The sequence below is a fragment of the Falco naumanni genome, chromosome 1 (genome assembly GCF_017639655.2).
Source record: "Falco naumanni isolate bFalNau1 chromosome 1, bFalNau1.pat, whole genome shotgun sequence".
Lineage (NCBI taxonomy): Eukaryota > Metazoa > Chordata > Aves > Falconiformes > Falconidae > Falco > Falco naumanni.
Genome location: NC_054054.1, coordinates 76,033,132 through 76,057,631, shown reverse-complemented (window position 1 = coordinate 76,057,631; position 24,500 = coordinate 76,033,132). Strand labels below are relative to the sequence as shown.

General features: G+C 38.3%; 1 protein-coding gene across 3 annotated transcripts in view; it reads left to right on the top strand.

The window, feature by feature from the left end:
* TNKS (tankyrase) overlaps positions 1-24,500 on the top strand; it is a 141,324-nt gene that overhangs the window by 90,709 nt on the left and 26,115 nt on the right. For all 3 annotated transcript variants that reach the window (XM_040599890.1, XM_040599881.1, XM_040599898.1), the window contains exons 6-12: positions 5,926-6,020; positions 8,832-8,898; positions 9,376-9,562; positions 11,489-11,610; positions 14,178-14,269; positions 14,379-14,457; positions 22,673-22,844. In XM_040599890.1, coding sequence (XP_040455824.1) covers positions 5,926-6,020; positions 8,832-8,898; positions 9,376-9,562; positions 11,489-11,610; positions 14,178-14,269; positions 14,379-14,457; positions 22,673-22,844 — 814 coding nt within the window. The remainder of the gene's footprint in view (positions 1-5,925; positions 6,021-8,831; positions 8,899-9,375; positions 9,563-11,488; positions 11,611-14,177; positions 14,270-14,378; positions 14,458-22,672; positions 22,845-24,500) is intronic.

Below are 24,500 nucleotides of genomic sequence, written 5' to 3'. Positions count from 1 at the left end.
TCTGAAAGGTATTCAGTTACAAGGAAGATTTATTTTTTTTCATGCAGACTACTTCTTTATTCTCCTGCCAAGTGACAGAATGAAAAGGAATGCAAGCATTTTTCTCTTGCTCTTCATGAAAACCTCACTCTCACCCAATGATGCTTTGCCCTAGCACTACTGTGTATGTGGAATTAAGCTGGTTTTGTCTTCACTGGTTTACAGCTTGAAACAGTAGATTATTTTTTTCCTCCCTTAAAGAGATCATCTGATATACTAGAGCTCTGAATTAAGATGCTGTGTGACTTGCAGATTATAAATTGGTGAGCTTTTCGGTTATTTTTCCCTGTCATTAGTTAGAAAGCACTGTGAAATTTGTGACGTGATGTTTTTCTGAATTTTATTCTAGTAAGTGTGTCCTGTTCAACAGTCCAGTTTTCTGAAGTTGGAGCAGTTAAATTGCCACTGGAAATGCGGTCAAGTGAGAAATGTCTTCCTTACATACCTTGTAATCCTTGTCCTTAGGAATTGTCTTTTGTGGTTTGGGTGTTTTTAGGTTTTGTTTTTTACATAAGAAAAGTAGTTTAAACTCTTCATCTCTGTGCTTATTTATCTCTAGGGTTTAAACTTGTTGCAGCTAGCTCATCTATAGTCAGCAGTCTGACATAACTTGTTTTCCTGGAGGAGCCATCTGTAAGTTTGTCTCTAAAGCATAATTGTTGACCATGAAATTAAATAATTCAATGCTGCTGTAAAATGACCAAGGAAGCTGCATAATTTAGGTGGCTGAAGTTGACAAACCATGTGGCTGATGAACAGAAGGACAGCCCCTTTCCTGCTCGTGAAGAGCATCATTCTCTAGCTGAGGTTAGGGACCTTTATTTCTATAGAGCCTAGTATGCAAGAGCATTGTAGCATGAATATAAAATAATTATTTTATTTGAAATACGTGTTTATAGAAGGAATTTTTTTGAGTGATGATACGTCCAGTCTTGGCACTGTACAAATAAACATCAGTGAGATTTTCCCAAGGATCTTACAACTGAGTCTAAGAATGAAGGTGTAAGATGGACACACTGCTTAAAATTACAATCCAACTTGGTATCTGAGCAGCAAAGGAAAAGCCAGATCATTTCCACGGGGGAAAAGTTCAGGAATGTCTCTTCAAGGCTGTTGAAACTTGTTTTCTTACCCCATTAATCAGAATAATAAAGTGATGACAGGAGGTATTCCACTTGCATCTGAAATGTCTTCCTGATGTGCGCTCACAATTGATGCAGTTCATTTTAGAGAAGTCTGTAAGAGAGCAGCATCAAGCAGACAGACTTGCAGTTGGAAGGAAAAATTCAGTCATAAATTCTAACCCAGTGAAGAGAGAGTTGTTTGCCTGCTTAGAGGTTTTTTCCTTAGTATGCCAGATTCAAATACTTACCTTGCCAGGAATCAGGACATCTTTCAAAACAGTTTTATGCAAAACTATGAAACAATGGTCCCTTCTGTGATTGGAAATCTCTCTGCTCTTCCCTTAATTCAGAGGAGATGAAACACTGTTTTGAAGGAAGCTTTTAAGACAAACTATAAAAGTTTGGTATTATTTTTATTGCTACTGCTCTCTATAGGCAGTATGGTTTGACTAGAATAAAGGTTTTGTTTGACAAAAGTTAGATGAAAGTTTGCTGCATACCTGCAATTTCCAAATCTACCAAACCTGAAGATAATTGTAGACAAGATACAAAACTCTTGTATATTAAAGTCTACATGAAACTTCCCTTCCGCCCCCCCCCCCTTTTTTTTTTTTTTGTTTATTGACATCCTTTGTCAGCAGGGTATTGTAGGAGAGTTGACAATAAAATACAAGTGTCCTTAGATATTTAATAGCCTTTGGGAGGGCAACTTGAGAATGAGAGAAACACATTGGTTAAGATTGTTAACAGATAGCATTATAGAGATATTTTGGTAGTAGAAAGCAAGAATAGGCAATGTTAGTTCTTAAAACAGTTCCTGCAGCTGTTACTGGTCATGCAGATAATACATAATATAAGATGCCACAGTTGAAAGTTGCCTGTAAAATGGGCAGTTCATGGTTTGAATCTGAAAATGCCGCTTTCTTCTGAGGCTGTGGCAGTGTTGCCGTGTAAGAGCTGCTGAAGACGCTTTAGCAAGGTAGGAAGGAAGGGCAACGGATGGTGCTTGGAGCTAGCACTCCCCTGTTGCCTGTGGACAATTTGTTAAAACGAATTTTCTGGTTTCAGTAGAAGCAGCTCAGCAGCCTGCAGCTCTGGCAATTCCTTGGGGCAACTTTTCTTTGATGCAGGTGAACAGGGAACAGCAAGTCCAAGGCGGCTGACCTTGAACAGAGATCGTTAAATCAGCTGTTGGAAACAAAGCAGCGTGAAAATACCTAAGGCTCAATGAAAATAGTATGAAACTGCTGTATGTACGTTTTTAAATCTAAAAAATGCATTTCTCATATTCCCTGGCAACACATTTTCAAAAAGGCTGCAGGCAAAAATTCTTGCTTTAGTATAAATTGTAGGTATACAGGTTGACAGTGATTGCCACCTTGTGTACAGTGATCTTCCTTGAAATGCATGGTACCTGCTTTGCCGCAGTTACAGCTGCCATAAAACTTTAAAATAATGTAAGCATCTCACATGAGGGTCTACTTTACTTAAGAAAAGTGGAGTTGCACTGTTTTTAATTACACTAGCAAGTGAGGCAGTGTGATTGGATTGGTAACTGTGAATGTGAGTCTTGGAAGGTAAGTGCCCTCTAGGGATTCTGCTTAGTAAGTCTCTTGCTGGTTATTGCAAGACATGGGAGGAGGGGTTAATTGATAGCTCATTTAAATGTCTTTTCTTAATATTAAAGTGATTAGTTTGATATACCTTGCAGGTGCAGTCTGTAATACTGCTGTTTGTGATAGCTAGTTTCTACTTTTTTAGTGCTATATAAACAGCGTGTTAATCTTAAACGTTGGTCTCTTTACTGCCATCATTCAGTTGATTTTTTTTTTTTTTTGAGGGCTAATAATCCCATATAGTGAATGTTTCGTGTAGCACAACGTTATCTTTTAGGTACTTAGTTTCTGTAATTAGCATGAACGTTTGTAATGCCAGATTAGTATTTTTAACTATCAAGTCTGTAACATTAATGAATGCTTTTTCTCATGAGAAAAAGCATTCGCGAATCCTTAAAAAAAATCATTGAGGCAGGGCCCTCCTGCTTCCTCCTTCCTGAAGCATATGTAAGCGCGGTATTTCTAAGGATCTTTTAGCCAAAGTAAAGAGCAGCTGGTGCTAGCTTGTGGGCTCTGATACACCAGCCTGGGTACCGTACCGGGGGAGCAGCCCTCGGAGATCACTGCTGCTGCGTGCCCTGGCTGTGTGTTCAGTTCTCTTTGCCCCTCAGTCAAGTGGCCTCTCTGCGTGTCTGACTGCCTGTGTCTCCAGCACTGTGTCATCCTCCAGGTGACATGGTTCAGTGGCAGTGTTGAAGCATGCAGGCTGTCAGGGATCTCAGCCCCATTTCCAGGAATGCAACGGTCAGCTGCTTCTTGGAGATGCACGTGCAGCACAGCACACAGCTTCGAAGCTGCTGTGGATCAGAAAGCAAGTATGGCAAACATCAGGCACCTGGCTGCAGCTAAATAACTAATTCCTCGTGTGCTGGGGAAGATGGGGTGTTCTGTGGTCGTTCATGAGACCGTGGTGTCTGTGTGGCCTTGCTTGGGAAGAAGAAAGTAGCTCATCTTTCGAAACGGTGGGGATATAAGTTGTGTGAAGATTTGGGATGACGCTGTTTTGCTTCACTTACGTCATTTGTCTTGCAACGATAAGCTTGAAATGTTTTGGATTCTTTCTCTAATGAAGTTATTTGGCATATGTAAGTCTCATAATCCTAGAAACACGAAATACACAGTCCCAGCTTAAGTCATAAGAGTTCTTTTAATTTTAAGCTGTGAACAAGACCTCAGGGTTGAGGTATCTTTATTGAGAACATCCCTATTAAAGCTTAATGTGAGTGAAACATAATCTTGGAAGTTTGCAGTCATTGTTTTAGAAGTAGCATGCAGACAAGAATGGATGTAGTTTGAGTAAGGTTAAAGGATCCCGCAGGGGTTCAAAGATTTAGTGTTTGCTCAAATTTCTTTTGGTGTTTAGACCTTTCAATAGACTGACTTTTCCACAGTTCATTTCAAATTCCTTTCAGGTTTTCTGAGTTTATTAATTCAGTTGATAAAACTGAATTTAGTAACCAAATGAAAGCAATTGTCAGAATAAACAGTACTGAAGTATTCTGCTAATGTTAATAGCAGCAGCATCTTTATCCACGTTTTTATTAGAGTTTACGCAGAAGCCAGCTATTTTATAATAGGGGCAGATACAAAAAGAATATAATACCTTCTAGATCAGTACAAATTAGTAATTCAGTAGTAGAAGCCTTTCTGAAACAGAGTAGATCTTAATGATTTGAATGGCCAAACACTTAAAAAAATGTGACCCATTTTGTTGGCAGTGGCACTTTGTACTTTGCAGGCCCTTTAGGGATCTTCAGGTTAGGAATGTTGGAGGTCCATATCTTGACTATAGATAATTCCAAAGCTGGGTCTTAGACAAACTTGAATAACTGCTTCCCTAAAACTGAGTTACCCAGATGTCTGTCTTAGAGATGCCCTGTGCTGTCGTTTCTGACAGTACAAGCCGTGTTCTCTCTGTGGTACGTAGGACTCTTGGTGTAGATGTCAAAGTAGTTACCCTTGCTGCTGTGCTTCAGAAAAGTGTTGAAACGATGGTAAAATATAATACAGGCTACTCCAAGTTATGATCATACTAAATATGTATTCCTGGAAATCTGTACCATTTATGGAAATATGGCATCTGCTGCTGTTCACCACAGATGAGACCATTTGTCTAGATTTTTTTGTTTTAAATCTTGATAATAGTGAAATCTCATCTCACCTGTAATACCATATAATAATGTTTTAATGCTGACTGTGAATTTGTACTTGGCTTAATGCTGTGAGACATGTAAGTCTTCCCATGTGTTTATGTATGAGGTTTTACTGTAATAAAATAGTGTTGTTTGGTCGCATGCCACAAAATAAATTGCACCAAAGATCACTTTAAAATCCTCTGCTTCTCAGCCTTGGGAAGGAGGAAATAGCATCACTTATGCCTGTAAGAAATCAGTTCCTTTGGACTGAGACAGAACACAACATTTGTTTCATAATAGAAAGTTTTTAAAATAAACTTTGAGGGGAATTACTGTTGTAAACTTCACCTTTCAGTTAAAATTCATACAAGGTAGCTTTGGAAAATGGTGGAGGTGTTAGTTGTTACGCAGTAAGGTGCGTTACTGCTAGAGATGTGAATTTTGCAGGGAACTACAAATAGCATAGTTTGTTCCGTATGTCTTACGAGACTACAGCAGAGAACACACATAGTTATTTTTTTGGTGTGGAGTTGAAGACAAGTATACCTGCTACGGGATAAATGCATCCTTTCTTGTTCTGTGGCCGCCTCTTGTGTGCTTGTTGCAACAAGTGTACAGGCAAGCAGTTTTGTAACCTGAGTATACAGCCTGAACTGCATAAATTTGCTCATGAATTTTAAAAAACATCTAATGTTTTAGAATTAATTATAGCATTGAAAAAAAACAGTCAACAAAAAACCCCTCAAACAAAACAAAGTTGGGCTGTTGTTTTTTAGACGATAAGCTTGTTATTGCCTTAGGAAAAACCTGGATTCTTCCCCACCTTAAGGAACGTTTATTTGGTTTGACAACAGGAAGGGCATACATGTGCTATGTATTTGTTAATTTGGCTAATTACAGAAGGGAAGATCCAGTGCATAAGAGAAACAAAGAGTTATTAAACAGCAGAAAGTGCAGGACTTAAAATTTATGTGATGCCCATTCTTCATCTTGTTTTGTTTTACTTTGCAGTCCACTCCTTTACACCTAGCAGCAGGCTACAACAGAGTTCGAATAGTCCAACTTCTGCTTCAGCATGGTGCAGACGTGCACGCAAAGGACAAAGGGTATGTAAAATGAATTATTTATTATCTGTCTGCAGCAGTGGTTTTGTATTAATCAAGATGAAGAATTATTTCTGTTTCATGTTGCAGCATAATCTCAAGTAGTTGGCTGAGAATGTAACATTTGCTTCCAAAATCTTGAGTGTGGTTTGTCATAAATAAACTTTTGTTAGAGCCTCAGTAACAGATTAGCTGTGATTGTGCTTGTTTGAAGTCTTCTATTACACCTTTAAAATTTTTTTTTCTGAACCTGTTCTTTACTTCCATGCACAAACTACTCTGTGAAATTAGGGACTGATAGCATTATTTTAGGGAAGACGATGGGGAGAAGATACGTGGGCTTAGCGCAAAAATGTGCATTGAAAAATGTATCTATAGTCTCATTATCTTGTCGCAATATATATGGATGTAATTCCAATATCACTCATGTGCTCACAACTATTGGTCCTCAGAGATCTATCTTGATTGATGCTGCCAGCAAATATCGAGATATAGTAGAAGCTGAACTACTGTTTTTGCAATAAGGAGGATAGTTACATAAGGTACCAACAAAAAGTGCGCAGCAGTCAGAAATGTGGAATGGTACATGTTGTACGTTGTTCTTAGCCATATGTTTCTGAATCTAAAGTGATGATTCTTGTAGTAGTCTGATAGGAAGGCTTAGTCCTAACGTTGTAGAAATTGGTCCCCTGGTTAAAGGCATGCATTCTGTATTCAAAGTGCATCGAGGTAAGATACTAATGTGTGTGTTCTGTCTCCATCAGCAAACTTGAGGCACCTGCTGTGTCTTCATTTTCTGCTAAGTCCAGCCTAGTGTTAAAAGAGATTTTAAATTAAGATCTTAGATTTTTTCTTTTTTTAAAAAAAATTCCAAAACCAGTTCCAAGCATACTTAAACTCTTGAAGATTGACTTAATTATAGTACTATTGTCTATACATTTCACCCTAATGACTTTTTTTGATGAGAATTGTGAAATGTATGATGACAAATTGTGCAAGTCCAAAAAAACCTACTGTAGAGTTGCATGCAATACTTGTTCAGGTAGATCCAGCATTGTTAAGCAAATTTTAGGTGTTTCACACCTTTCCAAAATTTCAGTATCGCTTGGTAGAAAATTCCAGTGTAGATGCTTTAAGGAGGTTTGAATGATCTACTTGGAAAGTATGAAAAGTGTGAAAAGTAATGAAGTTAAACTTGAGCAGGGAAGAGGGAGGGGAAGGAAAGAAAAGCGATGCTCTTACATTGTATTACGTTTAAAAACAACCCAAACATACTCAGAAATGTCTGACATCCCAGTAAGCTCCCACTTCATTTAGCGTCGTCACACATTTACAGTGTGGTGGCTTTTTTCCTTGCTGTTTCTTATTTATACATAATTTATAAGTAAATAGGCTATAAAATAAATGTAATTTATCAGTTGTGGGGCTAAATTAGGTTATATTGATTTTATAGATCCGTTAGGTTCTCTTCAATGAGATCACTTCAGAGACAGTCCTGAGGAACTGTGCTGCATCTTCAAAATGATCATCACTTCTAGTTCCTCCCAAAGAAAACCACAGCCAAGGAAGCAGCTTTTTCCACCGGTCCTTTCTTTGCCTTACTACTGTTGTGTACAAAGTCACAACCTGCTGGAAAGGAGAAGGGGAGGGTATGCTGCAGAAGTGGCCAGGTGGATTGCTTTGGTGACTCTTTGCTGATAAGACCTTGAAGAAAGGCCTCAGTCCTCTTAGATGACCAGCATTTGGGGAGAGGGCAAGGTTTTTTGAGTGCTCTGTGGACTGAATGCTGTCTCTGTCACACACATACACCCATCATTTATAATTCAGAAAAGTAACAAGGAAAATAACAGTTTGAAAAATTTCCCCAAAACAAATTTCCCTCTCCTGTGACAAGTGCAATGCTGCTTCTGAGAACATCTACCTTAAAATTAAGTTTACCCTGTTGTGTAGTACAACAACATTTGTTGTCCTAATGCTCTTTGAGTTGATTTTGCAATTCTGGGAATCATCCCATGAATTTTTCATAAATGGTAAAGGGTTAATTATTGTTTTCATTGTATTATGCATCCTGATTTGTTGAGCCATAACTAGCCTGTCTTGCTTGGCTTGAATTAAATTTTGTCCTCTGTAATAATTGTCCTCTTTGCATCTCCTTTTCAATGCATGGCTTTTGCTTATGACTAGATACCTGTTACTTACTGGGCTAGTGTCATTTTTAAGTATGGTCTCCAGAAATATAGCTGTACAAAAATTACAGGGACTCTCTTCAAAGTATCTTGCATGCTTAAATAGGTTGTTCTCTAAAAAAATAGAGTAAACCCAGGTCATTCCACAGTCTGGAGCAGCAATTTCAGTCTGCTTTCTATGGATACTTGTATATCTTCATAATATACCCAGGCGTTACAGTAGTGTTATCTGGGGAGTTTTGCCTTTCACATAGTATTTTAAATAAACAAGAGTTCATATTTAGGCAGAAACAGAACACTGACTTCTCTTGAGCAAATTGAATGTGGAATGGGACTTCCCCCCCCAGCTTCAAGACAGATAATTTCAAAGCCAATTAATGCTGATCTTAATGGCAGATTAAACACATTTGGCCTGTTAGGACAAAATAAGTTTTAATGCTACTCTTAAGTAACATGTTTGGGAAGGTTTTCCATTAGTTTGTGAATGTTAATTTTTAAATATTTGAATATTTTAAAGTTATTTTAGATATAATTTGATCTTTGTTCATCTCTCGGTAGAGAGAAAATTGTTCCTTCTCCTTTAAAAATGCTAGTTAAATAAATTTTTCATTTGCCTTCTTTCATACAGTGGTCTTGTGCCTCTTCATAATGCATGTTCGTATGGACACTATGAGGTTACAGAGCTGTTGCTTAAGGTAAGCAGAAGGATAGAAAGTAATTCCTGTAGATTTAGATACGTTAGGTGTTTAGATATGTTAGGTATAAACTCTGTTTATGCCAGAGTTGAAAAGGATGATTTTTTTTTTTTTCCCTGTAGTAACAGGTTTCAGACATTCTGTCTGTCATTTCAGAAGCCTGCAACTTTAAGTCTTTTTGTGGTATAGTATATGTGGGTTTTATCCCCCACCTAATTTCTTTGGGCAGATAGTAGCATTTCATTTGTTTGAATTTTTCTGTGGAAAATCTGTTCTACTGAAAAAGTAGCTCATACAGAATTATTTTTTTTGAGGATTCAACAGTATTTTTGTGTATACGGGTGTTTTTGCAATTAATTTTGTGTGTATTTGTATATGAAAGAATGAAACCAATTTTTATAATGAAATGAAAGTTTTAACACTTTTAATTGTTGAAGATGATTTCTTATTAATATAAGGCTTTCTTTGCCGTGCTAGCATGGCGCCTGTGTGAATGCTATGGACCTCTGGCAATTTACCCCCTTGCACGAGGCTGCTTCCAAGAACCGTGTAGAGGTTTGCTCCCTCCTGCTGAGTCACGGTGCGGATCCCACGTTAGTCAACTGTCACGGCAAGAGTGCTGTCGATATGGCTCCGACGCCTGAGCTGAGGGAGAGACTGACCTGTGAGTGTTTTCAGGCTGGAAACAGTTGGTGGTGGGTGTAAAGGGTGCCTACTTCGTAAGCAGATGCAAAGCAGCAGAGTCACTGCAGCTCTGCCTCTCACTTGGAAGTACACAATACCTCTAATACACTGTCTGTGGTATTGCCTGGGTTTCTGACATGTAAAATGTTTAAGGCACTGCTGAATCAGTGACCGGGGAGAGGGGTGGGGTGGGGTTTATGTTTGAAGTCCAGTTAAGTCACGTAGGAGCCTCTATACTGAGGCTCTGTATCACACTTAGGGTAGCTTCAGTGTGCAAACTTGGAGATGGAAATTCCAGCACCTTCTTTTGTAGTCTTTGCAGTCCTTATGCTGTTTAGAAAACAATGTTTCAGCTCTAATTTGAATTTGTTTGCCTTTATCCTCTTCTGGAGTTTTGTTTTCTCATTGTTACAAACTGAAAGATACTTAAATGAGACAAGTATGAAAACAAAGCGTTATGAAGTTACAGAAAACTCCTTGAGAACTAGGTTCTGGTAGCAGAAGCCCCCTGATGCGGTAAGAATGTAATCCTGCACTACTCAATCACAGCTGGCCTGGTTGTTGTCTGTCACTATTCTTTACATGTGAAGGTGGTGAGATCATATACAGCATAAAAATTTGCTCTAGGAGAAAAGAGGGGCGCAGTAGTATCTTTTAGTTACTTCACTATTCTGGGCTGACTTTGGAGATGCTTCTGGCTTTGAGGCAGGTTAATTTACCACTTGTTTAAATTAGCAAGCAAAAAATAAAATCTATTTAAACCTTGGTTTACTTCTGTATTTATAGTTCATGGAGAGGAGTGGGGAAAGATTCATGTCCATTACTATCCACTGACATGTGTACACAAATGTGAGCATTATGGCAAATTTTAACAGTACTTTGATGGGACATTCTGTATTTGCATACCCAAAATAACATATTTAGTATATTCTCTTGAGTTCTTAGGTTTTATACCTTAGGAATAATACATTTATTTGTTATTTCAAGATATATTTGTGATTAGAAATTGTGCTTTGAGTAATGCCTTGTTTACAAAGAAATTTTAAATCTATTTAAAATCAAAACTTAAGTTGTTATATTTATTTTTATTTCTAAATCAAAAAAATGCACCAGATTAAAACAAGAGTGGGAGAAGAAAGCTCCTCTTAACAAGCTCAGCATTTCAAACTTGCTTATGAAAGAAAAACTTACTGAGCTTGAGTTTCTTTTCTAGTTTCCAGGTTCACACATCGTTCTTGCTAACCTACCTTCCATTTGTACATTTTAAGAGAAACACTTTTTTAGTCCTTTTCAAATTCAAAAGGATTTAAAACTAAAACTAGTTTGCTGAACTGAACAAAATGTGACATTGAAAAAAACAAAATTACCTCTCCGTACTTGACAAGATATAGCTGCTATCAAAACCTCTTTCATCTTTGTTGCAGACCAGCTTCAGATACTTAGCCAGTTAGCTTTTAAGACTGATAGTTTAATATTTTATCTTTAAATTATAAATTGTATATATAAATTATATTTATTCAGGCTTTACCTTGAATTATTTGTCATTGTAAATGCAATAAGGTTCTTGAAGAGCAACTGTAATGCTTTTTTCTGAAGAGCATGTAATAGCATTTTGCTCACTTGAACACATACCTAGCTAATTTAGAGGTCACATAGGCTTTTAATGTGAGGTGGGTGGAGGATAAGATGCAGAAAAGCTATAAAAATTTTACACAGTGAGTCACTTCCCCTCTCTTTTATTCGTTTCAGTAAACCATGTTTCATGTTCTGTGTCCCAGGTCAGCTACTTTCTGAAGACATACAGAAATACTCTTATTTCCTCTTAATTGAGTATAGCTACCTTTCTGCAATAACATTTATAAATGTGATGTTGCTGAATATTAAATGCATCTTTTTCCTCTAACAGATGAATTCAAAGGACACTCTTTACTGCAAGCAGCCAGAGAGGCAGACCTAGCCAAAGTGAAAAAGACACTTGCTTTGGAGATCATTAATTTTAAGCAGCCACAGTCACATGAGACTGCACTGGTGAGATTATACAGCCAATCCATTTGTTTTATGATAAATGTGGTGTAGTGCTAGTTGAGAGTTTTATTTCTACGCTATGAAAATACATTAATCGTCTGAGATTGAGGATTTGCCATCAAACACTTTGTATATTAAATCACCATTATAGAAAAGACACTGTAATTTTAAAATAAATTTGTTTGTTCTTCCTGGTAGATTACAGAAATCCTCCAGCCGCTCCTCACATGTTTATTTTGCAGTTCTCCTTTGCTTATTTCCCATCACCCTCTTTTTTTTGTTTGTTTTTTTTCTCCTTCCCTGTTGGTCAGTTGCAGTTTTTTCTGAGGTTAAATTCTATTTCAGTGGCCCACTTCTTCCTTCATGTTTTATGTGGGCGAGCTTGGATTGCAAATTTTCTTCATAGGGTATGTAAAACTGTGGTGAAAATAGATGCTAGGTGTATATCACAGGGTCTTACAGAATTGGAATTGTACTGACAATGCCACATTAGCTATGGAAACAGGGGTCTTTGAGACTTTCTTGGCAGTTTCCTGCTCTTCGTTGTTTGAAGAAATAGTGAAGGCCAAGAACACAGCCGGTATCCAGATGCAGTGAAGAAAGATTTTGAAGTTGAGAGGGAGTGATGGTATTATTAAAACCATTATAGTTATGATACTTTATTCCAATGGAACATTTTCTTCACAGTAGTAGGTCTGAGCTGCAGGCGTACAACTGCATCTTTAGTGTTATAAACAGTGTGAATGTGATCAGAACATCGTGTGAAGTACCGAGCATACATATGCTCTGTTCTCTCCATGGAGGACACTGCATCCTAGCCTGAACTTCAAAGCAAGACAGAGAAGAGATACTTCGAGACTGAACATGAAGACAGTATGAAATTTGGAATGATGTTACCCTTGTCTTCCTGAGTTTATCAGCTGCTGATATGTGGCGTCTCTTCAGCTGTGTAATGATCATTTGGTAGTCCTGTGGTGCTCTTTGTAGAGCGAGCAGGCAGAGAGGAGCAGAGACAGATAGAAGAAATGGGGTATTTTAGCTCTATTGAAGTGTTTTGTTCACTGTTCAGACTGTGATTTCTCAGGTTTTGCCTCTTGTACTTGAGATTTCCAAGTGGCAGGACTTAGCTTCCAGGATCAGATGGGGTTATGTACCCTCTAACTGAGCTATTCCCGTCCTAAGCATGGCATCTGTCACCATGGGGCGCTGGGGTCTGTGCCCTGTTGCCTCACCGGGTCTATGTCTCAGTGTTACTCAGAGGTTTGGCAATATTTTGGTATTTGTGTTGCTAGTGCTGGTTTATCATATTGGCAGGAAATACAGATAGGCTATTATCTGCAAAGCCTCAAAAATGCTGCCACTCTTCAGAGCAAAATTGATCTTAATGTTTATTTACAAAGCTTCCCTTTGCAAAACTTTGACATGGTCTGCTAACAGCAGTGCAGAAGCTTGAGTGGCAGTTACTTCGTAGTGAAGGCTGAAACTGAGCAAAAGATGTTTTTCAGTACTGTTGTTACTTACTGGCATTCTGTTTGGGGCCTATCTCATTGTAAAGGCTACTACTGTTTTGCTATTGGAAAGTTTTGAGAAGTCTGGTCCAGGCGACTGTCTGGTTTTTACATGTTACTCGTTTAAAACATGGGTAAACATTATAAACTTCAGAAGTATTTCTTCTTTCTGGTAGTCTGCCATCTTGAGACATTGAAACTTGAGACAAGCATTTCTGGACGGACTGTCAAGCCTGATGTTCAGCTTATCTGGAACTGTGCTTGTAATTTCAGGCCGCAGGGGTGCACTGATAGATCCACCATTGAGAAAACGCCAAATTGAGTCTAGGCTCTGCAGAGGATCAATGAAAAAAGAGGGGGGGAACAAAGTGCTCACTTCTGGGTGCCAAATCCACAGACAAACCAGCAGGCAGACCCCAACCACATTCAGGAAAATACTTACAACTAGCAAAGGGCTGTATGGTGTTCCCGCACGGGCAGGCTTGAGCTTTGAAAAGCCCTGTGCGAAAGATGTATCTTTCTCATCGCGTGGAAAAGAAGATACTCTCAGAGAACTTTACAGCCCATTTGCTTCCGACTTAATTGGTAGTTGGGTGTATAATACAATTGCCATGAGGTTAAAAAGTTCAGTACATGTTGAAATAAAAGAAACTAAGCAACGTTCAAAAGTCATGTTAATCTGACAACTACAGCAGGATCCTAATGTACCCCTTTGGAGTCCCTCTGTAGAAAGGTTGTTTCAAACCCTTTGTCTTTACCTCCTTGCATTGTCTGCTGGTTTTATCCTGACAGCTGATAGTTAATGTAGCTGGGAACGTACTGCTTTTTGTGTGATGAATAGCCTTAAAATCAAAATTGTTTTTAGGAGTAGAATAATTTATCATTGATCACTAGTTTGTATTTTGTTCAATATGTTATATGTTTTGGCAGAAATATGATGGATTCTGTTAGTAAGTTTTGGAGCCTGATGTTTAGCAGAGTAATCAAGAGATGAAGTCATGGATCTTAAAGCTCTCTGTCATCTATGTAGTTGAAATATAGTTTATATTTACTTTTTTGCAGCACTGTGCTGTGGCTGCTGTGCATCCCAAGCGGAAGCAAGTTACGGAACTACTGCTCAGGAAGGGAGCAAATGTTAATGAGAAAAACAAAGAGTAGGTTTCTGAAATTTTTGTGTTTTCCAAAGGACTCTGTCCTACTTGGAATATAAAACTAATATCTTCCTTATAAACTAATGTCTTCCTTTCTCCCCCCCTCCCCCAGTTTCATGACACCTTTGCATGTTGCAGCTGAAAAAGCTCATAACGATGTCATGGAAGTTCTGCATAAACATGGAGCAAAGGTAAATATACTTACATATCTTTTATTTAAGGCAAAGGCAAGAAGAAGGGTTATATTGGTTAAATACAGTGTTAATTTTTATGATAGTGGTTGCTTTTTTTTTTTTCCTGTACGTCTTGTGCTTCTCAGGTTAACCTTAAATGTGTTTATCTTAAACCAGTACAGGATGTTCAGGAATCCCATTTGAAAATCAGGTCTTCTCTCCAGATAACCGAATACAGGCTTTAGGAGTCCAGCTTACTCATTTTTAATGAATCTTGCTATAATTTCTGACAGCTGTGGTCATCTGGGTGCCTCTTGATGCTTTATCTTGTTGATTTTAAAATATCCAATGCCTGAGTTTGCTGACAGTTTAGTAGTCTAATGCTGGGCATCCCTTAGCCTTTGTTTACTGCTTATTTTCTTTGCCAGATTGTTTTGTCATGCCCTTTAGCCACTGATATATGCTAACCAAAGTAATTTGTGAGCCTACGGTGAAGCTTGCTTAGAAGCACATGGTTCAGCAAGTTACTAGTTAGAGGCAGAGGATAGCATAGCTTTGTTTAGGAAGTGGTTTAAGCATCTTTCAGAAGTATTTCAGGATGGTCATCTTTCTCTGCGTTTTACTTGACATTCATAGTTATTATATACTTAGCTACTTAATTTTCTCAGAAACATTCCTGACGGGAATTTTCTTTGCATTGGTTAAAATATAAATGATATCTTTATTTTTGCTTTTAAGGGGGCTTACGTTGTTCTCTTTGGATCTTCATCTTTATTCAGGTAGCTAGAAATGAAGAAATATACCTGTAATAACAATCTACAGTGTTGCTCTTGATGTGCTAGGAGGTGCGAACAATGTAATTGTATGCATAGTTAATACTAAGTCATCTTCATTTCAAACAGTGAATTGTAATTTATAAGCCTGTATGAGAGCTCGTTGCCAGATTTCAGTATCTGATTCACTTCCATGGTACCTTAATGGCATCATAAAATAGCTTAACAATGATACCATGACAGAGTTTATTGCACTGGTGAATCCTGATGCAGTGATGACACACCAAGATTTTCTTGGGGGAAGGGAAAGCAGAGCCAGAGGTCTCAGTTATAGGCATTAAAACCACTATTATTTTCTGACATTCACTCTTAGTAGTGTACCTATGCACTGAAAGTGGAAAAAAATTATTTTGCCATAAGAATAGATACTTCATGGCTTTATGGATCTGAGTTTGCACAGGAATTCAGTACTGATGGTCTTTGGGTAGGCACCAAACTGGACGTGCTGGAGTTCCAGGTGTATTGATACCCAAGTACTACCTGCTTTGAAATACAAAGAGTTTCTGTGTGTTGAGGGTGTCTGGAAAGCTTGCTGCTATACTGTAGGTATTTAAGTTAATGCTCCCTTGAAAATCTAGCTCTGTGTAGCCAGGTTAGGAGTAAGCTCAAAGCTGTCATCCTTACTGGAATGGCCCAATTTTATAGTTTGTGTCAGTAGCACATTCTGATGATAGCTTGTGATTCTTTTATATCCTGAAGCAGGGGTTCCTAAATCATGATCTGAGTCACTTGTGGACTGAGTGATGGTTATGAGTGGCCCACAGTTATCTACAGAATGATTGAGTGGTGTATTTGGTTGTTTTTTCTACTGACAGTATGCAAATAGAGGTACATGGTAATCATTAAAACTCGTTTTTTGTTCGTATCCTGGTGTATGCATGCTATGTTATTCTGAGGATAGTCGTTCACATTTATGATCTAGCAAAGCGCTTAAGTTGCATGGCAGGAGACCACTTGTAGTTAAAATTAAGCACGTATTTCCATACCGCAATGGATCAGGTTCTTCTTTATCAGTATCCAAAGTTCCTTAGCTGTAAAACAGTGAGTAATGCAATAATGGTTCTTCAAGAGAGATAGGTCATTAAGGCTTATGAAGCACTTTGAAGTTCCCAGATGGGATATGCTCTAGAGTATTAATTAGTTAACTAGGTATAGTTAATCACTCTGTCTTGCTTGTGTATTATCATTTGACCTCTTGCTCATGCTTTGACTGTAGGCATTTAGTTCATCAGACACTCAACATTGCCATTTCTTTGTTTTGGATTATCGGGACATGGCAGCTTTAATTGCTGAAGCATGATACAGGTTTTTCACGCACATACACGCCCATTTGTTGTTTTTCTAGAAGCTTTTTCTTCCTGTTTACTCTTTGTGTGTTTTGAATTTTAGTTACTTCATATGATGTAGTCAGATGTACTAAGCTCTTTGATCCTGACTAGTCGTATTTTACAAGAGAGAGTTTTCCTGAACTGGTGAATCTAGTTCTCCCTGCAGTAGCAGCCTCTCAGTTGAATATCTGTTTGTTCTTCGATCAGCACTCTCCTGCAATTTAAATACCTCTTTTCCATTTTGATGCTTCCTTTGCTGAGGTATTTGCAGTGAAAAGATTCTTCTTAGCCTTTGTTTTGGTAGGCTAAAAGCCTCAAACACTTCATCTTCCCCATAAGGGAACATTGCCATTTCCTAATCAATCCTTATAACCCTTCACTTTACTAGCACCAGAGGAAACCTTGGAGCTCAGGCAATGACAGCAGAATTAATTCCCCCACCAACATACACGATGGCACTTCCATATCTCTAATGTAAATTCTGGACTAAAGTATACTGGGATTGTGTCTGCCTTTTTAATAAACAGGACACAGTAGTACTCAGACCCTTTCTGTAGTCTTGTAGTACACACAGAATCTTGATTTTTTTTTTTTTTTCTTGCTCATGCCCTTCAACACAATTCTCCTGTGCCAACATCATAATGAAAATATATTAAAACAAAATTATCCCACAGCTGATCCCTGAGCAGCCCTCCTTCTTTCAATACTTTCAGTTCTTCAACTAATCTCTATTTTTCCATATAAAATAAATAAAACATGTAGTCCCATATCAAATGCTTACTGAAGTGTGGATGGATGACACTGACCATATTTTCTTTACTTTGCAACCATGTCTTCTGTCAAAGGAAAGGTACCGTATAAGTCAGCTTTAATCTACTTTCTGGAAACCACTAGTGATTATAAGGAGAGTAACAATTTGAAAAAGATGAGTAACTGGGGCTTCAAACAAAGTGGAACTTTATTCTTCTGAAATACAGTGCTGAAAGGCAGACAGCTGATCCACAAAAATAATAATAATAATAATAATCCAGTAACGGATTTAGGAGACAAAGCCATGTAAAGTTTTGTAGATGGAAAATCCTTTGTGATAGTTTTAGTAGCAGAGAGGAAAGTGCTGTTTTCACGAGGAGCAGCTGTGGTCTGTGTCAGACAACAAAAGTGAGGTAACATGAAGTACCTAGGTTTGAGTAGGCTTTGCTTGGTTTGCGAAACGGCCTGAAGCATGCCTTAGGGAATTTGCTTGGCATGAACAAAACGTGGTTTGTGGTCTTGGAGCTGGATTTAATTATCCTTAATTTTATCACTGTGTAAATGTAAGTATGTTATATTAAACATTGAAGGACTGCTTGAATAACCTGTGCTTGATTAAAACTTACTTAACAGAAATATATCTAAGACAATTAGCATTGGCATGAGTTAAGCCATACACAGAAATTGTTTATTTTGGTGTGCTTTGCTGGCCCTTGCTGACAACACAGACTAGATTTGTAATTTAAACTGTGAAGTAGTCCTTGGTGCCTATCACTTGCACGTCAGCATGTTCTGTCTAAGCAATACTCCATGGTTAGCGAAGATATTTTCATTAGCTTGTTACCTGAGTTTGCAGTTGAGTGTCAGCTATACATCTAAAGCACAGGTGAGAAACCTTTGGGTTTCTTAGAATTTTCTTCAAGACTGTTGATCATAAATATCTCTGGGTTTAAATGCCATACCCAGTTTTTACTTATTTGTCTGAACTGCAGCGTGAAACAGCATTTTCATGCCACTGCTTATTTGATGTTGAATATCCTCAAAGTATCTTAGGAGAAATAAAAGCGGAGCATCTTTTAAAGAATCCTCAAACTTTTTTTTTTTTATTAGACCCATGAGCAAATCTTCAAATACCACTATTGTATCTTTGAAAATGGTCAAAATCGTTTGTTTAAGAAAGAAATAATTTGAAGGTGGTAAACTAATGGAAAAGTGGCTTTTATCCTGTTCTGTTGTATTGCTGGATAGTTGGATACCTCTTATAACTAGCTCCTTGTCTGAACTTACAGATACATGGGAAATTTAATATGTTCAGAACGACAATCTGCTTTCTAGCAGTGCAGAAGGGAAGGATTAAAGTCTTTTCTGAACTGGAATGACTGTTGGAATGACAGACCTGCAAGCATGCAAGTTCACTGGTATCTTGGGCAAGTGTAGAGATGTCATGAATGCTGTTGAACTGTGTTAAGTTTCTAAAGGATACTGTTGAAGCTGTTCTTCTGCAAGGGAAAATGAGCCTTTCTAAGGTCGTGTTAGACAGATAGTGTCCCTATTGACGATGGGAGCAGAAATGTCTTTGTTCTGCTCTGCTAAAAGGATCTTGCTTTATGATCTTTGCATAATACAATTATTTCTGAGTAGCACGTTGCCAGCCTTTTGTGATCATGGATTTGAAAATAATCACCATTTCTCCAGGCCCACACTACAGACTCAAATGGTTGTGAATAACCTTCTTGTGTGATGCATTTGCTTCCAACATTCCAGGTAGATATATGATTTTCTCAGGAAAGAATAAGCATTGAAAAATGAAATATCCTTTCAGAAATGCAGCAGGTTCTGGACCATGGTGGTGGGCAACACGAAGAACTGTATGATCTGTTGCAATTGCGTGGTTCAACTTTTCTCACTGCTTAGACATCCAAACGTAGTGACATTAATCTTAAGCTTCTATGCAAAGGGACAACTGTGGAACATATGGCTGGATCATGTAGGAGCTTTCAGAGTGAAACTAGACCTATTTTCTTTTTTTTTTTTTTCTTCTGACAGAGCTTGAAGTTGCCACCAGCACCTCTTCGCTCCTATCATGTTTATTGTTAGTGATGCACAAAGTCATACGACCTACTGCAAGTTGCCTTGAGAATAAATGCAGCAGGAGAGCAGTTAGAACACTTGCATTGCAGGGAAGGATGTGATGCTGGAACTGCTGGCAGAGTATGAGTTTCATGTGTGTGTTTTAGAATGTACCTCTTTTAGAACGAAAATCGAAGTGCTTGGAAGCTATTGCATTTTGTGCTGCTGTAGTATCAAGGAGTAGGAGGATATTTAAGGGCATTTGATAGCAACAGAAAGCTCCTATGCTTAGGAAATCTTGCAAAAAAAGTTTCTTGAACAGGTCCCAGCTGTTGACCTGCCACAAGTGACTGGCAGCCAAAGGAGTATTGCGGTAGATGTGGGCTGCTCCAAGACAGCGTGAGTGCAGGGAGGAAAAATCTTTTCAGTGTCTGATGGTACATGACCATTTCTGTTTCTCTACAGCATCTATCCAGGATAGGAAAAAGGAAAGAACAGAAAGAAATCCTTATTGGGAAATATTGTATAGGATGATATCATTCTGTGAAAAACCTTAAAAATACTTTTCAATTGATAACTGCATTCTGCTTTTAGGTTGCAGTTTGAGCAGTAGAGTGACTGCTTTCATACTAAAAGGTGAAGAAGCCAGAGCTGGTGTGCTGTGGAATAAAATTAAAAAAAAAAAAAAAAAAGCCATCAAATCTGTCATTTTAAACTCCTTGCAGAAAACTTGACTGTAAAGTAATTCAGAACTGCAGCCTTCTAGTTTCAGACCCCTTATAAAGGGGACCAGTTGAATATTTCTCTGGTTTTGTTTTTTGTTTTTTTTTTTTGTTGTTAGTGCAGCTGGGAACAATCTGCCTTCTCACCACACCAATAAGGCAGCACACCTTGGATGTTCTGCATTTTGTCAGACAGAGTTTAAACTTTAGCTTTGAATTTGAAAGGGCATGTGTTTTTAGACCTAGTATTGAGCAGTGGTTAACCTAGGCATATGTCTTACCAGGTTCTGATTTTTGAGAGTTTAACCTCAGTTTGTATTTCAGTTTGTCGTGCTCAAATTGATTTTCATTTGGAAATAAATCCTGTGGCTTTCAGCCTTAATGCAGTACGTTCTTGGGCTGGTTTTAGACAAGTGTTGCTTGATTGGTGAGAGCAGATTTGCCTCAAAGTGAACATATTCCCTGTGAAATTGCCCTGCAAAACCTATTTCTGTTTCTGAGAAGAGGAACAGCCGTATTTGGTGCCTATATCCCTCTGTCAGCTACAGCCTCTCCCAGAAGTAAGCAGGCAGTTCTTCAAATGGCTGGCATTCTTCTGCCACAAGTATTGATTGTTGGCACAGATAATGATTCGGAGGTGAAAGGAGACCTGCATAAGACATATGAGATGATGGATCTGATGACACTGACAGTGTTCTTTCCAAATGAATATTAACATTTTTTCCAGGTACATAGTCAGTATTGAATTGTGAATGCCTCCCTGCTGTTCTTCAATAGTTTGTTCAGTACTGGCCTGTTTAACACAGGAATTCAGTGTTACAGAAGACATTAGTTATGATTCTCTTTCTTGGGCAAACAGAATCTTATCAGCTACTTCCAGAATCCATAAGTCTCATTTCGTTCTGCCTATACCATCACTAAACCTGTATAGCCTCAGACTTCTGCTTTTCTCTGTGTCCTTATCAGTGGTGAAAGGTATCCGGTGTCCTGAAACAGATTAGGATCATCATCTGAACAAAATGATGGATTTGGGACATTCACCATCTAGTTAATATTTATGATAGCAGAAAGTGTTTTTTTTAAAACAAAACTTCTAGGGAAATCCCGTTGGAGTGGCATGAGCCTGAGTACGGTTAGAAGAAAGCAGAACTGTTCTCCTTTGCATCTTCCTGCAAGAGAGGTTTGTAATCTAAGAAATTCCTGCTTTATCAGTCTGTAGGATTGTTCAGGGATATAGAAAAAATTTAGGCATTATCAAATCATGCCGCACTTTATTTATGTGGTGGTTCTTTGTTCTTTCCTGTGGCTTGATGTTTTGTTGCATTGCAGCTATTTTACTTAATTATTTTTCACCCTATCTAGTAGTAGGTATTTTCTACATAGTTACCCTAATTAAATTTCATTTAGTTACAGCATATGTATCTTACCCAAAAAGTTTTTTCAGTAGTTTTCATGGAAAGGTAGTAGGATTTGCAGGCTGCATTTCAGGTGGGAAATAACAAGCAAAACCTTTGTTCACTGCCACCACAAAGATTTTGAGAAGGTAAAAGGGTGGGTTTTTACAGTAACAGCGTCTGTTACGCATGCAGTTCACAGCCTGCAATCTGTAGGCTTGGAAACAGATAACAGGTTCTGAGTTGCTTGCAGAGAATATTGAGCAGTTCTGTATTTCATAAAGCAGAAAAAAAAAAAGCTGTTGGATATTTGCATATAAATTTGTCATGAATCGCTACTAGGTACGGAGTATCTTATTGAAAGATTATTTTCATGAAGGTTTTTTCTTTTTAAAGCTCTCTATTATTCTCTTCTGTTCTCCGATAGTGAACCTGTGGAGATGCTTCTAGTTATTTAGATACTCTGTTCGATCCTGACAGACAGATGGGTTTCCATTATATCATACTCTTTGAAAGCAAACTCCATTTTGCCTGTTTATACAGTCTTGTATTGAGTAGAATTATATCCAGTTATACTTAACATTTCTGTAAGAGTACAAAAAATGAGGAGAAAATTGACTGTTTGTATCCAACACCCTCGCCCCCCCCAATTCCAAATCTGACGTCTTTGTTTTGCTTTAATTCTTCGTAGTAAGTAAAGTTGAGTTAATTCCCTTTCTGAGGATGACAGATGGTAATTTCCTTAAAGCTGGAAGATTTTAGAACTGTTTGGTTAATTATTTACCTCTTTCTGCTCTTCTGTGAGAGTTTTGCTTTCCTTGCCACAAGGTTGATCTTTGTCAAAAGCTTGATCGCTATTTTATGTATGGTTTGGGGGATCCTGTGTTGTCTGTTAGCCATGCAAGCAAATAACCTACATTGTTAAAAGACAGGAAAGTATCTGCAGTAAATTGTCTTTACGTTGGAATGTTGACCAGTTTTGTCATTTAGTTTTGTTTAGTTGCAATGCAGAGGGATTAATAGATGAATTTGTATGCTGGAAAATTCTTGTTATTGCTCTTCTTATTAAGAGCACTGACACGTGCAGGCTTTTAATTATAATAATGCTTTATTTTATATTGCTGCTGATTTTTCAGATGAATGCACTGGACACACTTGGTCAAACAGCTTTGCACAGGGCTGCGTTAGCAGGTCACTTGCAGACCTGCCGGCTCTTGCTGAATTATGGCTCTGATCCCTCCATCATCTCTTTACAAGGCTTCACAGCAGCACAGATGGGAAATGAAGCAGTGCAACAGATTCTAAGTGGTGGGTAAAAATAAAGGTTTGTGCATTTGAACTTCAGCTTCTCCCTTTACAGTTGTAGATCTTCTTTTTCAGTGCAAGAGGCTCAGAGTAGTTTTCTCACCCCTCTCTACCTCCATCATGTGTGCACATCAGCAGTGTGATGCTTTTCAGGGAAAAAAAAAAACCTACAAAAAAAACCCACAGCAAAGCAAAACAAATCCCTGCTCAATTCAATGATTTTGTGCAAATCGTGAAGAAAATAAACATCTTGTGGATTTAGAGCATGCTGCCGCACAGGGAGATTGTAGGAGGATGGATGTGGGAAGCTGGGGGTTTTTGATAACAAGTCTCAAGGCAACTGGATTATTGCTGAACATGTGAGAAACCTTTTTCCTCTCATCAGCTACCCTGTTTGGTACTCCATACTTCAGCAGTCACAAGCAGAGCGTTATTGGCAGAAAAATACTGATAACTGCTAAACTGTTTGAACTTTTACTTCAAATATCTTGGTCCTCCAGCAAAGATTTTATTGTGAAAATGCTCTGAATACTGTTGATAAGTTTGTTTATATCTTGCATTAAAAAGATGAATAGATGTTTGAAGAGGATGCCACTGTTTTTCATGTATGTGCTTGAGGGTTCGCATATCCTCATGTTACATTTGAATTTTTGCGAGTGGGGAGAATTGCATAAATAGCTACTACAGAGCAAGTAACGCATCTTTCAGTGGGATCTGCATGTAGTCAAAGAAAGGCAGATACCCAAACAGATGAGAAGGCCTGTGGTAGCTTGAAGCTCCATTTCCTTCAGCGTTTTCAACAATGATGACTTAAAACAGGTGAAAAAAAGGAGAGAGGCATTTTACAGCAGTGCAAGGAAGGACTGTTTTGAAGTGTACCCACTTTTTGATAAATTTGCATGCCCATCTAGAATGAGTTTAGCCTGCTGTAACACTCTGACTTTCTTAACAGCATTCTTACAGAGGATTGCAACTCCCAAGTTCCTCTTGCCCCATTTGTTTTGCACTAGGCAGTCATTTCTGTCCGAACTCAGGACAGCTGATCAGGCAACATGCTGCCAAAACATCTGTTCCATAAATCCTTGAACTTGAGAGGAGTGGATTCTACAAGAGAAAGCAGTTTGTATGAACAATGAAGTGATCAAGACTGCCTTTTCAGGTCCCTTTTGAGCAACACTGAAGAGCTGTAGGGACAACTAATCCACTGCTTCTTTCTAGCCACTACTACTACTTCCCTCAGAGCATGCTTGCTTTCTCACAGCCATGTTTGTGATGAGAAGTGTGGTTAAAAAGAAAAGTTTTGAGGCCAAAACTTGTCATTCTTAATTTAAAGAGGAAAAATGGTGTCTCTCTAAAGATCTCCTTTTAATCACTATGTCATCTTTCGGATTCTATTTTTAACCACCCCATGTCTGCAACTAGGGACAGTTGCTGTGAAATGCAGTACACAGCTGGAGCATCATAAAGCAGGCAGTCACCATGTGGTCAGGGCCGTCTTAAAAATCCCATCCCCTTGTCACTGCTTAGTAGTATGAGACACATCCCAAGTGCAGAGTGCGAAGTAATTCACCTGCTGAATTGGGCACATTTAACCCTGGCTGTGCACTGGCACCTCGTACAGTTTGATGAAATTGTTGAGAAAAGTGCTTTTAATCTTCA